This window comes from Malaclemys terrapin, chromosome 4, assembly GCF_027887155.1.
Source record: "Malaclemys terrapin pileata isolate rMalTer1 chromosome 4, rMalTer1.hap1, whole genome shotgun sequence".
In the NCBI taxonomy this organism is placed as follows: domain Eukaryota; kingdom Metazoa; phylum Chordata; order Testudines; family Emydidae; genus Malaclemys; species Malaclemys terrapin.
This window is the reverse complement of record NC_071508.1, coordinates 8,351,065-8,368,389: the sequence shown is the minus strand read 5'-3', so window position 1 is coordinate 8,368,389 and position 17,325 is coordinate 8,351,065. Positions and strand designations below refer to the sequence as shown.

Below are 17,325 nucleotides of genomic sequence, written 5' to 3'. Positions count from 1 at the left end.
ATTACCTTAGTAAATAAACAAAAGTCGCAAACTGAGTTTAACACACTAGATAGGTAGGATACAAATTAGCAAATTCTCACCCTGAGTGATAAACAGGCTGGCAGATTCTTAAGGCACAAGTTGCCTTGGCATTCCCAGGTTTTCTTACACAGGCTAAAAATCCTTCCAGCCTGGGACCAGCACTTCCCACAGTTCAGTCTTTGTTCTTCAGGTATTTTCAGGTGTGTTGTTGTAGGGAGAGTAAGGCCACTCATGTTGTCATTGTCCCTCTTTTATATCTCCCCCCCCACTTGCTGGAAAGCTTTTTTGCTGTGACCTGGGTCAAACAGTTCCCATTGTGTAGAGCTATCTCTGAGAGGTTTCTATTGCACACAGTTCCTAGGGTAATCCTTATGCTTGTGTGCATTGTCTTCAATAAGCCACTAACATTATTTGGCCTCATCCAATGTAGCACATTTGAAATACAGAGACATGGTCAATATTCCCAGCTTCAGATACAAAAATGATACATGCATACAAATTGGATATACACATTCAGTAAATCATAACCTTCCCAATGAGACCTTATATGAGCCATCTTGTATAAAGTACATTTCAGATATGTCATACCTATATCATAACCACATTTCCATTAAGAATATGGGGGGTAACATCTTACACATATTTACAACAAATTTTATTTTTTTACACTTCTTTCTATTTAGACTGCTCAGAAGAGTTTAGAAACCGAATTACGGACTGCAATGAAAACCTTAATTGAAGTCACTGTAGAAAAAGAAGCACAAATGGAAGAACTTAAAGAAACTAAGGCTTTGCATGCCTCAGTGGTTGAAGAATTTGAAATTGCTGTTTCTAATTTGAAAGAGTTGCTGAAAAGAGAACAAAATAGGTTAAAAAATTTTTTACATTTAGAGTGAAAGGATGATCTTGCGATTTAAGGCACTTAACAGTGTTCAGTTCCCAGCTCTTCTGTAGAGCTTTCTGTGTGACCTTGAGTAAACTACCTAATCTCTGTGCCTCAGTTTTCTACCTGTAAAGTATCATCCTTAATTTCCCACATCCTTTGGGTTTTTTTTTCTGAATAGTTTAGCTTTTTAGGATCGGTTCTTTCTTTTAATGTGTCTATGTTGTATTTAGCACAATGTGTCCCTAATCTCAGTTGGGACCTGTAGGCAGTACTGCAATAGAAATATTCAATAATAATAAATGTAGTGATATGGACATTCAGTGGGTATATAATAGTATTACTATTTAGTGCTACTTAATGTTCTTTCATTTCATTTGTTATTAAAATGTTTGTTTTTTTTTGCAAGAAGTAATTGATGGTAATCAAAATTAATCTCAGCACAACTAGAATTTGATCTATAAAGTGGGTATTTTATTCAATTCTTTTAATGGAGTTTTTCAGGAGATTGACTGCATTGCACTATAATGTCATGTCACTAGTAGAAACTGTCTCTCACATAAATTGGTGTAAATCTGGAGTAACTGCACTGACTTTTCTATGGTTACTCCAGATTCATAGTGGTCTAAGGGTAAAATCTGGACATGATTTTTTTTTTAAATGTAACATTTATTTTAAAAAAATCTAAATGTTGGGAACGTATCTTTTTATCAATTTATTTTTAACTAATTTTTTTTAACTACACCTCTATCCCGATATAATGCGACTCGATATCACACAAATTTGGATATAACGTGGTAAAGCAGTGCTCCAGGGGGGCAGGCTGCGTGCTCTGGCGGATCAAAGCAAGTTCGATATAATGCGGTTTCACCTATAACGCGGTAAGATTTTTTTGGCTCCCGAGGACAGCGTTATATCAGGGTAGAGGTGTAATTTTATTATGCCTGGTATTCAAGCAACATGTTGAAAGAATGTTACTTAAATTTCTCACAGCTTACTTGCCTATATGCATAGTATATTTACCTATCTGCTTATTAGCAGGCAGAAAGACATATTGTATTTCCAGTAGAAATATGACTGACTTTTCTAGTTTAAATCCTACATGGAAAAATATTGTTTTTTAATTATGCTTTTAAATAGATTGAAGCAACTTGAAGAAGAGTCAGAAATACTTGCCTCAGAGCTCCAAAATAAATCTCTTGAACTGGGTAAGATTTGCCAAAAAAGGAATAAGTTGTTTTGCAAGAACTGGTTACAGGTAAAAATATCAGTATTAGTTCTCTGAGAAGGTTGGTGTTATCTGTATAATACCCACTCCAGTGTCTTGTATTTTGATTCATGATGTAGTATGTGTATGATCAATGTGTGGGAGATCCTCTGGTGGTGTAATGTTGATGAGTGCCTGTCTTTTTTAGACTGCTCTAAATTATACTGATGATCGGTTCCAGGATTGAGGAAGTAGAAAGATGACAACATAAACTACCTTTTCTTCTTTTTCCCAGATCCCTTGCGAAGCAGAATTTGAATTGATCCAGAATACTGGCCCTAAGATTTTCATTACTTTAATATTCTTATAAATAAATAAAATTATATATATATATATATGCCTTATGCAAAAATATTTCTGCCAAAAGGTGTTTTTGAACTGTTTGTCTTGAATATTAGCAATCATTATTTGTGATGTGTGATTGGTGTCTAAAAAACAGTACTACAGAATTTACTTCCTGATTGAATAGCTGCAACTTTTATTAAACAGGAGGAGGAAAATCAGTGAGATTTCAGGATAGCCATGTGAACACTTGTGGTCCAAATCTTTGTGCAAGGAGACATTTGCATAAGTATTCTAAAACTGGCTTTCTCTGTACATTCTTGCAAACAACAATTCACTTATAGATGTGTATGTGGAAAACATAAGTAGGGTTGTGAATACCACTGAAGTGAATGATTTAACTTTTATTGAAATGTATGTTCACTAATACTGTTTTGAAGTATTTGTCTAGCTCAGCTTTCAATTAAGTCATGTTACCAAGCTATAATTTAGAGCAGAATATAGCCTTGAGTCAAGATTTCTGGATTTGGGCCAGTGTCTTTTTTAACTTCATAGAAAAATATATTCAGTGGTAAAATATAAATTAATTTTCATACATGACTTGAAACTAAAAATAAAAAGGCAATATGTTTGGCCCTGATTCAGCAAGATACTTCAGTACATTTTGTAATTTTGAGCACATGCAGTGCCAATGAAGTCAATAAAGCTACTCATTTGTACAGAATTAAGTACTTTATTGAATTGGGGCCTAAAAAGCTTTTGAGGGGGAAAACAATATTGATAATATATAAAATTGTATCCATTTTGTATTATATCTTTACATTGTATTTGCTGTAGAAGAGATGGCCAAACTAAAAAGTGACAAAGAAACACAACTTGAAGATCTGACAGAAGCCTTGGTAAATTGTCCTACATGTTAATAGTCTAAAGCAGTGGTTCTTAACCTTTACTGCAGCCTGCACCCCTTTGGTTCTCAAAAATATATTCTCGCACCCTTTATCAAAAATTATTGAAGTAGGTCAGTTCTTTAAACCTAGATATATCATAACTATAGAATGAAAGAGAGAGAATTATATATTTATTTTAATTTCACAGTTAAAATTTAACACAGTAATCATTACAAATGTATAATGTTAATAAATACATAGGTTTGATGAAACAAAGTAGTTGTACTTACATGCCTACGCTTAATTTGTGTTTTCGATGATTTACCTTCTAAAAAAATCTGGCATGTCTCTCACCCCTAGAAAGGGCATCTCACACCCCCAGGGGGTGCGTGCACCTCAGGTTAAGAACTCCTGTTCTTTTTGCGGATACAGACTAACACGGCTGCCACTCTGAAACTGGTCTAAAGATATTTATTTTTTGTTTGGGGTCCAGCGTCCCTTCTAGAGGCTTCCTAGAGACCCATATCAACCATCTCCAATCTATTCAAAAGCTGCCACTAAACTTAACTTTCTAACCGATCATTTAGACTACTTCACTCATCTCTTTTGAAGTCCCTGAATACTACTTCTGGTTCCCCTTTGCCCGGGCCTTCCACAACTCCACCGTAGCCTACGTCTTGGACTTCGTCTCTTATGTTTGCTTCCTGTGTATGGCTATGAAATGAGCCTTGATGCCCTATTCATTTTCTTCTTCACTTCCATCCTTTCGCATGCCATCTCTTATGGATGGGATGACCTAGTCTTGGTATGCCAAGCATTCACCCTGTCTTCATTCAGATACCTTTCTAAATACTCATTTCTTCCATGAAGTTTGCAAACTCCTACCCCTGTTGAACTCCTCTGACATTACATTTGAGGCTGAAGTGTGAAATGAATTCCAATAATAATTTTAAAAAATGATTTAATGCCACCTTCTGGGATCTCCACTGTGGTCGGTTTTTTCTGTAACTTTTAGTTTGTAAAACTCGAATGTAAGTTCTTTTAGAGCAACTGTCCAAATAAATTATGCCCAAATAAATTTGTTAGCCTCTAAGGTGCCACAAGGACTCCTTGGTTTTTTTGCTGATACAGACTAACACGGCTACCACTGAAACCTGTCTATTTTGGTGTTCAGTATGGATTGTTAAACTTCTAACTTCACACAAAAAGTGCTATAGAATTTTGAGAATATTATGTTTAACAAATTTCAGAGTAACAGCCGTGTTAGTCTGTATCCGCAAAAAGAAGAACAGGAGTACTTGTGGCACCTTAGAGACTAACAAATTTATTAGAGCATAAGCTTTCGTGGACTACAGCCCACTTCTTCGGATGCATCCGAAGAAGTGGGCTGTAGTCCACGAAAGCTTATGCTCTAATAAATTTGTTAGTCTCTAAGGTGCCACAAGTACTCCTGTTCTTCTTTTTATGTTTAACAAAGAGCACGTCTACTTTTTGAGCTGGAAGGTATACATTTCAACACAAGACATACTTGTGCTTTTTCTGATCAAACTAATGTGCTACAAATAGAGTGCAGCTGCAGTGGCATGAGCAGTAGGTGGGGCTAGCCACTCCAACTACTTACCTGTCCAAGAGGCCAGGTATATGTTCCAGGCAACTAGCTGCTTGCATTGCCACGGCTACCCTCTTATTTTTAGCATGCTAGTGCGATTGGAGCTAATGTGTGTGTGTCTCCCCAAGCTGGAATTTACACCTTCCAGCTTGAAGCATAGACCGTCTTTCATCAAAGTACTCACACTAGGGTATCCTATATATTTTTCACATTTTTACAGACATGGTGTGGGATTGCAGGAAGTGTGTGAGCCTTTTGTGGGTGCTTACAGACACTTTTGAATTTCCCATTGGAAATACTTCAGTGGAATTACATTTTCTCCCTACGAGGCACTATTTTTTCCTGTATGTCAGGCATAACAAGGAATTGCAGTTCTACCAACCTTTTCCCCAGTGAATCATTATGGAAGGGAATGACATGTAGTAGAAATTTCCCTTTAGGGAAGTACCTTCAGGAACTGGTGCTGATCCTCTAACAGAGTGTGGCTGCCCTGCAGCACTCCTTGCCTGGGGTAGCTCTGTAGTACTCTGCCTCTGTTTCCCTCTTCTTCAGAGCCTCTTTAATAAACTCCACATACACAAGTTGGTACTGGAGATGTGGCTTGGCCCTCTGGTCAAGTCACAAACAACACCTTCTGGGGTAGCAAAAGTCCTATTAAAAAGTCCATACAAACAAAATGTTTTTTTCTGCTCTTTGTGGGCTTCTCTTCAGCTTATTTTCTGAACCCTCTTTTCTGCTGCTTTCTGGGCTACTTTTGAGTCTCTCTGGTACAAAACACTGTCTCCCAGGCTGGTTCCCCGGGAGTACCTGGCCTCCTGCCTTGCCTGCCAGCCCTCAGCTCTTTTGTAAAGCCCTTGTGTCAGGCTGGGAAGGAGCTAATTAATTAGGGCATTGGTGGAGCTGGTCACATCCCCTCTTACAAGGGAGCCAGTCATCTGTGACACTGCCAGTATGAATTCCTTAAATCCAGTAGATTCTTATACTAGTGCCAATCACTGTATTATCTGAGTACTCTTAATTTTTATTAGATTTGCATAGTATGGTTCATAGTGGATTTCATGGTCCTCTTTCCATTCCGTCATCTGTGGGGTTTACCCAGGCATGGGCTGGGAGGCACTTCCAGCATTGACATTGAGTGAGGGCGGGATGGGGGAGAGGGAGTAGTATGTCTTCTTTGTTGTGTAAAAATATGACTGAAAATAACCCATATACTTAATAAATCTTCTCAGCTTACTGGTACATTTTAAAAGATACATTTTAAAACATTTTCCTTTACTATTTAGGAGAGGTCAATAAAACTTCAAAAAGATTTGGAGCAGCAGCTCATGTGTGAACAATCAGAAAAAATGATATTAATAAAAGAGAGAGAAATTAGGGACTCTGACCACTCAGAGTTTAAGGTTAGACCATGTGGATTTTCTTGTTAATTGTACTTAAAATTTTCATTTTATTTATGTTACCTCTTGAATTAACTATTTCAAAAGTTATAGCTAATTTTTGTCGATTTTTCCCCCCCAAGGGAAGTTGCTTTTCTTTGAGAATCGCCTGTACATAAGATTCTCATTTATAGTGATGCGCATGCCCAGCTCACAGAGGTTGGCAAACTGTAGATAGCGGTGCCTGTTGGGGCACTACAAGTGCCCCTTAATAGACAAAACCTTCAGGGGTCTGAAGCTATAAAAAGGATTCAGGGCCCCAGTTGCCACAATTCCTTCACTGGAATTGTATCCCACATCATTTGATTAGGTGGGGAGGGTTCTTCCCCTTAGAACAGACTGAGGGGCCAACTAGGGTGACCAGACTTCCCAATATTATTAGGACCATCCTGATATTAGGGGTTTTGTCTTATATATGCTACTATACACACAGCCCAAGCCCTTGCAAAGTGTCCTGATTTTTCACACTTGCTATCTGGTCACCCTAGGGACAACTACAGGCCCTATGAATCCTAGATTCGGCCAGCACTGACTCCTTGTTACAGATCTGGTTAAGCTTCCCCTGCTAGGCACTCGACAGATTGCAGTGAGGGGATGCAAATACTGACTCCCACATGCCTTTAGTTTGCTGGGGTTGGGTGGTGGTTAGCATTGTCCCTGGCTTTGGGCATTTAGGCATACACTCCAAGTGCAGATTTTGTGTCTGACAACTCTTGGCAGTGGGGATGCTATGGTCCAAATGCATATCTCCTGAAACGAGTGCCATCTCCTGCAAGCCTCCCCAGCAGCTCTTGCTTGTTCCCTAGAATCCTATTGAATGTGTTAGCCTTGTGTTTAACCCTTTAGGGGCATGTGATAGTGAAAGCCATCAGTCAGATTGTGCACAGGATTCTAAAACACTTACTCTTTACTTAACAGCATGGGAGAGAGGCAGATTTATACGAAATAATAAATGCACATATTTGCGTTTTCCTTGCTTCAATTTTGTTACCACTTTGAAGAGTTTTTTTGGGCATGGGCAGAGTCCTCTGCGGTGTCTGGGATCCTTCTGTCACTACACAACCTTTCTAGGTCAGCTAACTTTCTCTGATCTTGGCTGGTCCCACAGTTAAACTGGACCATCCCAGCTCCTCCCCACGCCTCCTCCCAGGTGTCATCCTCACTGCTGTCAAAGTTTCCTGTTTGTCTCAGTGAGCCTGTCACTCATGTTATACGGCCCACCAATAATACCTGGTTCCTTTGCTACTGGGGATTTTCCACTCCCCCTCTCTGGAGAGGAGATGGAGGGACTAGCTTCTCCCAGCCTGTGCCAACCTATTGGCCCAAGGTGTTTCCACCTTAGTAGGCAACAGTTTAAGGTTTAATGATTGACTGTTGCTCTTGGTCTGGCAGAAAATGGTGGATTCCACATCCACATTCCATGATACAACAGTTTCATAAGAACAACTTCATAATATCAACTAGAATTAATAAATTGTACATAGACAGATTCCCCAAATCATTAATGTAGTCTAACTTGGTTGCAATGTATTTATTACACGATGTTACTTATGGTCCTACATTTGATTGTATAATTAGAAATTATATTAAAAAATATGTTCACGTATACTAGGGTTGAATTTAGCCAATTAAGCGTATTCTTCATATGTCCAAGCCCTAATTTTGTAAATTTTGAGCTCAATGTTCTTAAACAGGAACAAGTTCAAGAACTTTTATCTGCAAAGAAACATCTTGAGAGCACTATTGAAAAATTACAAGAGAGAGAAAAAGAGATGAAGGATATTCTTCAAATCAGAGAGGTCTGTAGAAAGGGTGACTTTTTTCTCAGAAATATCTTATTGATATAATGCGCTTGAATATCCTGATTAGTGACTTACAGAAATTATTGTGCATGCAATGAAATTAATAGACAGCAGGTTTAAAATAAATACAAGGACGTACTTCTTCACACAATGCACAGTCAACCTGTGGAACTCATTGCTAGGGGATTTTGTGAAGGTTAAAAGTATAATCGGGTTCAAAAAAGAATTAGATAAGTTCATGGAGGATAGGCCCATCAATGGGTATCAGCCAAGATGGTCAGAGATGCAATGCCATGTTCCAGGTGTTGCTAAACCTCTCTCTGACTGCTAGAAGCTGGGACTGGATGACAGGGAATGGATTACTCCATAATTATCCTGCTTTGTTAATTCTTTCTGAAAGCATCTGGTACTGGCCAGTGTCGGAACACAGGATACTGGGCTAGATAGACCATTGGTCTGACCCAGTATTACCATTTTAATGTTCTTATGAGTTTTTACATTACATATATTACATTTAAAAATCCAGGAAAAGAAATGTCCTGTCAGGAACCAAGGAGGCTCTCCTCTGCAAGTGCCCTGGCAACCCGGCACACTTCTGATTCCAGCAGGGAGAAGAGTTGGAAGAAAGTTGACACTGGCATCAGGAGTCCTAGAACTGATGGGTACTCCAGTACTGCAAAAGAACGGTTATTCACGTTCTCGTAACTGTTCTTCAAGATGTGGTGTTCGTGTCCAGGGTCTTAATTAGCGGTAAGACAATATGGGAATGGCCCAAAGGGGGCAGGATGTCTACCATAGAGTCTGCATCATCCCTAGCTACTTCTGCCTTAATGCTCAGACCCTGTGCGACCCGGCGGAGCAACTGCTGCAACATCCTGGAGTCTTCCAGGGCTGAGGCAATGGTAGAGCCTGCAAGCGCCTCATCTGGGGAAGATGAGGAGGCGGCCACTAAGGGAGGTGGTTGTTCCCTTCCATCCCCGCCGGAGGAATCACATGAGCCAGTGGGGACAGTGATGGGCTGGTCTGGTCTTGGTGTTGAGAAGCGCATCAGCGTCGACATCGCCCCCCAGGTCGGTGCCAGAGGCACGGTTAGGTAGTGTGTCTGCACCATGGTGGTCATTGACATTGGTGCAGGCAGTGTTGATGGCAGTGTCAGTGCCTTAGCAGGGGCCGGTGCCACAGTCAGTGCCAAGGGTGCTATTGGTGTCGTGACCTGAGCCCCCGGAACCGAGTGCACTGCCGAAGGGGCTGCTGCTGTTGGTGCCGACGTCGGCAATGTTGACTCAGGTGCCAGCATCGACACCCGGAAGTAGCTGCTCAGCCGTGTGGGACAAACGTAGCAGACACAACTGAAGTGGCACCCGAGCAAGGGCCTTGTCTCCAATCCTGGGCTTGGTGGAAAGCCCATGGAGTCCAGAAGGGCAACTGAGCTGGGTTCTGCCATTGAGGGGCCCACTGCCTCAGTCGGGACCTCCTATGGTGCCTGGAGGGATGACCTTCTGCTCCCACTATAGTCGGAGCGGTACAAGTCCGACTCAGAAGCCTCGGAATATGAGGACCAAGGTGGCGCCGCACCTCTTGATGTGGAGCGTTGGAAGTCTGGGGACTTTGCTCCCTGGATGGAGGTGCTGGCATCTGTGGTTGGCGACGGGGAACAGCGTGTTGTTATAGCTGGCTTTTCCTTAGACTGCACAGTATGGGATGGAGCCTGCGATGCCAACGTCTTCTCCTGTGTGGGCAGCGAGAACAGTGCAGTGAGTCTGAGCAGGTCCTGCACTGCCCCAAATGCTTCAGGACTTGACGGAAGCGGCAGGCTCTCTGAGGGGTTCGGCAAACATGATTGGTCCAGACTCGACTGCCTCGCCTCAGCAGGTGTCGACATGGCCACCCCTTGCGTCTCAAAGCCGGGGCCCGATTGTGGTGCTACTGATGGCTGGTCTCTGGGTCTAGGTATTGGGGATCGAGCCCTTTCAACCCTCTCCTTTTTCTGCACTGGTGACTGGGACCCGTGCCGAAGGCTGGAGTGTCCTCAAGACGCTCCATGATGGTGCTGAGGCTCCTTGGGCACGTCTTTCTTTGGTGCCTGGTCCCTTGAAGAGGGCGCCGGCACGCTCCACACTGAAGACAATGTTCTGGTGGTAGGGTCCCCGGAGTGGGGTCCGACTGTGGTTGAAGAGCTGCCTCCATGAGGAGGATTTTAAGCTGCTGCTCACTCTCTCTCAGGGTTCTTGGTTGGAATTCCCGACAGATTGTACAGCAGTCTTTTTGGTGACCGCCGCCCAGACATTGTAGACAAAGATGTGGGGGGGGTCATTCTTTGGCATGCATTTCACTCAGTCCTTGCAGGTCTTGAAACCCAGGGATCACGGCATGCACCAGGTGGCAAGGAAAGTGGGAAGCAGGAGGGAGAACCCCTGTAACGGAACTTATGACTAATTAACTAGGTAACAAACTAAACTAACTGACTAAACAAGAAGAATACAACGAGAGTGGAGCTGCTAAGCTACTTGCTGGAGCAAGAGCCAGGGAAGTTCCAGCTACCGTCACTGGCAGTCTGAAGGGAGTGGCGGGTCAGCAGAGCTCTACATTGGGCGCCATGAAGGCGCAACTCCAGGGGGTGCCCAGGCCAACCCTACGGCGGCTGCTAAGGGAAAAATCTTCCAGCTACTGTGCACGTGCGCGCGCACACCTGATTGGAATTGACATACACATTCTCTCGAATAGGAGAACATCAGCACTGACACTGGAAGAGAGAAGCCCAGGACACTTTGAATCCAGCACAGAGCGCTTGAAGCTGCATTTGCAGCAGTGAAAATCATGGGTTCCCTGGAAGGAGGTCTCTAAGTCCAAAGACATATTACTGAGGCATTCCAGTTCCAGAGACAGTGGCAGGGCACCAATATCAAAGAAAGCCAGAGAGACTTTGGCACTGAGATACCTTCAAGCCCCGACCATGACACTGACTAAGAAATCACTTCAGGCACCAAGGTTTGAGGGTTTCACTTTCACTGTGTCTCCCACATCGACTCAAGCACCAATATTGGTACCAGTACTGACCCTGGTACTTGTACCAGCACCATCCTTGCTGGACCCACACCTGATGGCACCACCATTCCTGAAGAAGATTTTCTCCTTTTTCTCTCCTGACTACAACAGCAAGTCCTCCTCAGAGAAACTGGAATGATACCCTAGGAGATACCCAAAGGACAATCAGTACCTGGCCCTCTGCAAGATGGTAGTGAATGGACCACCCACAACCTAGACAGTATCAATATGAGATGCCACCATGGCTGTATTGCCCATGGGGCCTGCTGTCCTATCAGCCCTGGAGTCGCTCCCCGTGGTAAAAGTCTCCACGAGGGGGAGAAGGAGATCTTGCTATCTGTTGTCACTTCCCCACTGGAATTGGAAGAGCAGGAAGGAGAGCCAATAGGGCAGGCTAGGGAGACGCTCCAGTTTCCCTCAATGCCCAGGGAATTCTCTTCCTCACCTGATGAGGCTATCGATCTGGCCCTGGTGCCAACAGTGGATGACTTTTGGGTATTCCAGGAACTTTTGTCTGAAGTTGCAGAAACCTGGGCTGTCAAAACAAACATAATCCAAAAGAATATCCATAAACTATTTGACATTTGAGTTACATACTGTCCACAATAATTGCCTTACCTATTAATGGCAGTTTGTACTCTGCAAGCACCTTGGAATACCTGAGCCTCACTCCTTCTGACTTCAGGTTGAAAAGTGGTATTAAGTACTACTGAAGAGGCTCAATCAGTTCTGTGCACACACTATCCCAAGGTCACTCTTACTGGTGTTTACAAGAGAAAATAAGGCCTGCCAAAGGACAAGAATCCAAAGAAACTTTTCAGTTGGAAGGCATACTCTTTGGCCTTCTTGCAGTTCCTCATGGCAAATTAACAGGTGTTATTCATGAAATACAGCTTCTTGGTGTGGGAAAGTGTGACCCCCCATTCCTTTCCAAGTTACTGCAGGACTACAGTGTTGAACTGAAGGATGAAGTGAGAGAAGGGCAGATGATAGGCAAAGTGGCATTACAGGCAACCATGGATGAGTTGGACACGGCCACCCAGTCCACAGCCATGGCTATCACAATGCTGAGAGTCTTGGGTGCAGGCGTTGGGCATCCCCAAAGAGGTCCAAGCAACCATTGAAGATCTGCCACGTGAGGGGATGGTCCTATTCAGTTCCAGGACAGATTACATAGACTATGGTTGCTAGACATCAGGGCACTGGACTGGAACCTGGAGTAGTGGGCTGACCCATGTTCCCCTACCAGCTACTGGGGAGGTAGCTCTACTGCCCAGAGTGTGCTGAAGACTGATTCAGACAGTTAGTCCAGAAGGACTTTGATACCCTGAAAGAGGAAAACTATAACTAGAGGGCCAAGTCATAAAGAGGGTGCACCCTGAGTCATGAAGAAGGAGCAATTGAGTCCAGCGAGAGAGAGAGAGAGAGAGACCATGGGGCAAACAACTGAAGGAGGTGGTGTCAGACTGGTTGAGAGCTAATCCCTAGATAAGCCACAAGGAGGTGCCCAGCAGTGAGTAGCAGACTCCATGACAGGACTTCAATATATTATTAACAGGTTTGATGGGGGGCCTCCCCTTCTTCCCTTTGCAACCTGTTTCCTATACCACCTATCAGTGAATATTGCCTTTTTAGTAGCCATTACATCACATCAAAAGGTAGGGGAGATTCAGGCCTTCAGGTCATGTCCCCGTCTACAGTATTTCATAAGGACATGGGTACTCTCAGGTCTTGTCCCAAGTTCCTGCCTAGAGTTGACTCAGAATTCCAGAGGAACCAATTTATCTGACTTTCATTTTTCTTCCACAAGTCTCACTCAACACAGATGAAGTAACAGCACTGTCTTTTTACATTGACAGAATCGTTCAGAGAAACACAGATTATTTGTGGCCTTTGCTGATAGTGTAAAGGAGCAATTTATGTTCTCTCAGATTGTCTAAAGTGGGTCTCCAGCTGTATAGGGACATGTTATGATTCAACCAGGTTAAATGCACCTAGTCTCATTAGAACTACAGCTCAGGCAGCCTCTGCTATCCCAGTCAGGCAGCCTAATACAGGCCATCTGTGTTTGTTAGGTTGACCAAAGACTGGCTCCGCTGCAGACCCTGATTCCTGACAGTGCCCCTGCCTCAAAGGCACTTACTTGGGCCTGTTTTTTTCTGGGTACTTCCAAAGAAACTCTCATAATAAGTCTGGGGTTTGGATGTTCTCTGCCAGTTACCAAGACTGCTTGTCCAGCCTGTAGCCTTTCCAGTCCATCAGGTACTGGAACCTTTCCCTAACTTGTTGAGAGTTGAGGATTCAATGGACAAAATACTCCTCTTGTCTGCAGACTGTTATGGGTGGCAGATTAGAGCGGTTTGGGTATGGGTTCCTGGTGTAAGGCTCTAAAAGTGAGATGTCAAGTATGAATGTATCTTCAAGGACTTGGGCAGCTGTAACCTGAAGGTCACTGGGTTCATCTGTTCTATAATCTTGAAAGACTCAGATATTGGTAGTCTAGTTTGGTAGATCAGCTCAATTTAAGGTTCTGGGCAGCGAGCCCAATCTTCTCCCCCTACATCCAGATTAGCAGCAGCTTGACCATCTTGGTCTGGGGCTTCTTTAGGGGACTGCAGGTGTTATTTGAGCTGCAATTTAGGTGGGAGACCAAATCTGCAGCAGCTGCCGTACTGGGAAATTCACAAGTAAGTGTGAATGGAAGCAGGGGTGAAAGCCCTAACTTGCAAAGTATGGACTATTTTGCGTAGCACAGCAGGGGAAGCCATTAACATTGGTGGTAACTCAGGAAGCAGTGAAGATGCTACTCCAAGATTTGATTGACCCTTTCCATTTGCCCATTAGTCTGGGTGATAGGTAGAGAAGGTGAGAGACTTGATGCCAAGGAGTCTGAGAAATTCCTGACAAAATCAGGAGCTGAACTGAGGACTCTGGTCTGATAAAATGCCCATTGGTGACCTGTGGTAGCAGAAGATGTTTTCCATGAAGAGCCAAGACATCTCAACCCGTTCTATACTGTTCCTACTGCATGAGGAGCTCTCTTCTTGTTAGAAGGTCAGTGACAACCGGGATTATTGGGTGTCCCTTGGGAATGTGGAAATTTACAGTGAGGTCCATTGATATAGTAGACCAAGCCTGCGGAGGTGTGGGCAAAGGTGGGAGGAGACCTCAGGGTCTTGAACTTGGGTTTTTGGTATGGGTACAGAGGTTGCAGGACCTTATATAATTCTTGATGAAAGCTTATTGTCTTGGCTAGTAGAAGCTCCTTGAAACTGGATTTCAGGTCTTGAATTGGCTAAAATGCCCTGCAGGCAGCAAACTGTGGCATTGTTTCAATACCTGAAGCCTAACTTATCCCTCCAGAACAGAAATACAATTCTTGTGGTAGAGGAGGCCATTTTGTAGTCAGAACTCTGACTCAGGTTGGGTACCCACATTGTTCAGAGTCTGTCGGATCTGGGTTGTGAATGTGTCGTTGGAGGGCAGGGAGTAGATGGAGAAAGTCAGACTGCTGTCAGTCATCTTGTTGACAAAGCTGGACACCTTGAGCATGGTGGCAGAGAACTCATCGCCTGCTTCAAGATAGATGCCTTGTCCCACAAAGATAATATCTTCCCGTTTTTGTCACCAGGTGATAACTTACAACAGAGGCAAAGTGAGAAAAGAAGAGAGACCAGTGGATCTGGCAATGGTTAAAATGTCTAGCAATCCATAGGTATTCCAAGTTCTGGTGATCTGTCAGGACTTTGAGCAGGAACTGGGCTGCTTCTAGAGGTGTCATCATTCCTTGAAAGCTGCCTTAATAACCAATAGCCCCTTATCCCAAATATCATAATTTTTTCCCCACCAGGGTTAACTTCTGAGAATAAAAGGTACAGGGGTGGAGTTGGTTGCAGGTGCCCATGTATTGAGATAGTATTGCACCTGTGGCAAAATTTGAGGCATCCGCCTCAATCGTAAATGGTTTAGTAGGATCTGCATGAATTGGTGCTGAGGTGAATGCCGATTTTAGTTGATCAAAAGCCAACTGAGCTGGTGTGGACAAGGTAAATCAGGTCACTGTTCCTAGGATCACCATTTTGGGTGCAATCAGTGTTAGAGAATCCTTTAATAAATTGCCTGAAGAGATTGGCGAACCCCAGGAATCATTGCATACATCTTTGGATATGGCCAAGTCGGATATTGCTGCCACCTTACGGGGGTCCAGGGTGAGTCCCTCAGGTGAGACAATAAATCCCAAGAATTCCATTGTATCCTTATCAAACTCACATTGCTCTTGATTTGCGTAGAGGTCTGGCAGAGTCTCTCCAAGACAATGCACATGTGATGATCATGGAGATCCTGACTTTCGGAGAAAATGAGGATGTCATCTAGAAAAATGACAACAAATTGGTCCAGCATGTCCCTGAAAATGTCATTAAAGAAATGCTGGAAGGTTGCTGGGAATGTTGCACAATGCAAAATAGCATGATCAGATGCTTGAAATGGCCAGCCCTGGTATGGAATGTAGTCTCCTACCCAGATCCTTACCAGGTTGTAAGCTCTGCAGAGGTCCAACTTTCCGAAAACCTTGCCAGAGCAGTCTTTCAAACAGCTCATTTATGAAAGGGGTACCAGTTTGCAGAGTGTGATCTTGTTCAGAGCATGTTAGTCCACACAGTCGGAAGATTCTTGACATTATCTAAGTAGGACTCCCAGTAGCCTCAACCAAGCAAATGTTTGAGAGTCACCAAGAGTAGAATCCATGTGGCCAGTCTCTCAGAGAAGAAAGAATGGTAACTTACCCTACAGTAACTGCGTTTCTTTGACATGTATTGTCCACATGGATTCTATGACCTGCCCTCCTTTCCCACTATTATGGAGTTCTGTTTCTCTGGGATTCTGTATTGGTGATGGAATGGAGGGATGGGTGGGTGTGCTCTGCCCTCCTCTTTGTAGCACATCCCTTGCATATACATCTTAATAACATATTATGTATTCCTCACTGAAGGCGCTATCCTGAATTCCTTGTAATCCCAAACTTCCATTGGATTTGTGAGGAGTGCATGTGCCCACCCATGCACCCAAACAAAACACTTATAGCGTGGTTACTCCGGCTGTGCGCTAGGGAGAGGATTGCCCTAGTGTGTATCAATGAAATGTTTTAATACAAACATTTAATATCTCATAGTAGTCCATATAATGCTATATAAATATAATCTGGCTAACAGATATCCATAGGTTTATTTATTATGAAGTTTTGGGTTGTCTGTTTCTTTGCAGCAGTATTCAGAAACTATATATTATAAATGCATAAGCACTTGTGACATTTTTTTCTGCAGAAAGAAGTACATGATTTGGAAGTACAGTTAACTGGTGCCATGGAAAATGAGCAGAATTGTTTAAAACAGATTACAGCACTAAATGCAGAGCTTGAAAAAGAGATGTATGACTTTATTTTTAATTACATTACCTTTAAAGTTGTTGCTCCTTTTAATATATATTTAAAATCTGTGATTTATTTTCTAATGAAAAATGTAACATTTATTTTGTTACATACTAATTGCAAAAGGGTACAATGTATCTCTGACTTCACACTTGTCTCTGCTGTCTCTCCCTCTTATTGGTACCAGAGCACAAAGGAGGGGAAGCGTTAGGTATGGAAAGGGATTGTCTTCAGGAAGAACCATAAAAAACTGCTTAAACTGTAACAAATGTCAATTTTGAAGTTTGTAAAAAATAAATCAAGGTGCAACTGTTGCTGATACCTCAATCCCCCCCCCCCCTTTCTGGTCCTCAGAGTATTTTTCAGTAATGTAAAAGCTGAATAGACTGCCACCCTCCTCTTCCCCTCCACAACAGTGTTACTATATTTATCTGTGCATTTTAAAATTAGATTAATACTAGTATTCGTATTTACAGCTGGAGACCCACTTTAGACAATCTGAGAGATTATTAGTATTTATATTATGACTGAGGCCCCAGTCAGGATCAGGGCTCCACAAGCTGTGCACTGTAGAAATATCTAGAGGAATCCATAGTTACAGGCAACGATTTTATAGTCTTATTTCGAATCATAGAAATGGAGGACTGGAAGGAACCTAGATAGGTCAT

General features: G+C 42.9%; 1 protein-coding gene across 1 annotated transcript in view; it reads left to right on the top strand.

The window, feature by feature from the left end:
• Positions 1-17,325, top strand: part of SYCP1 (synaptonemal complex protein 1) — a 63,747-nt gene that overhangs the window by 20,976 nt on the left and 25,446 nt on the right. Inside the window, 6 exon segments of the mRNA XM_054025197.1 lie at positions 705-889; positions 2,045-2,112; positions 3,291-3,352; positions 6,233-6,349; positions 8,080-8,184; positions 16,554-16,657. Of these exon segments, the coding sequence (XP_053881172.1) occupies positions 705-889; positions 2,045-2,112; positions 3,291-3,352; positions 6,233-6,349; positions 8,080-8,184; positions 16,554-16,657 (641 nt within the window).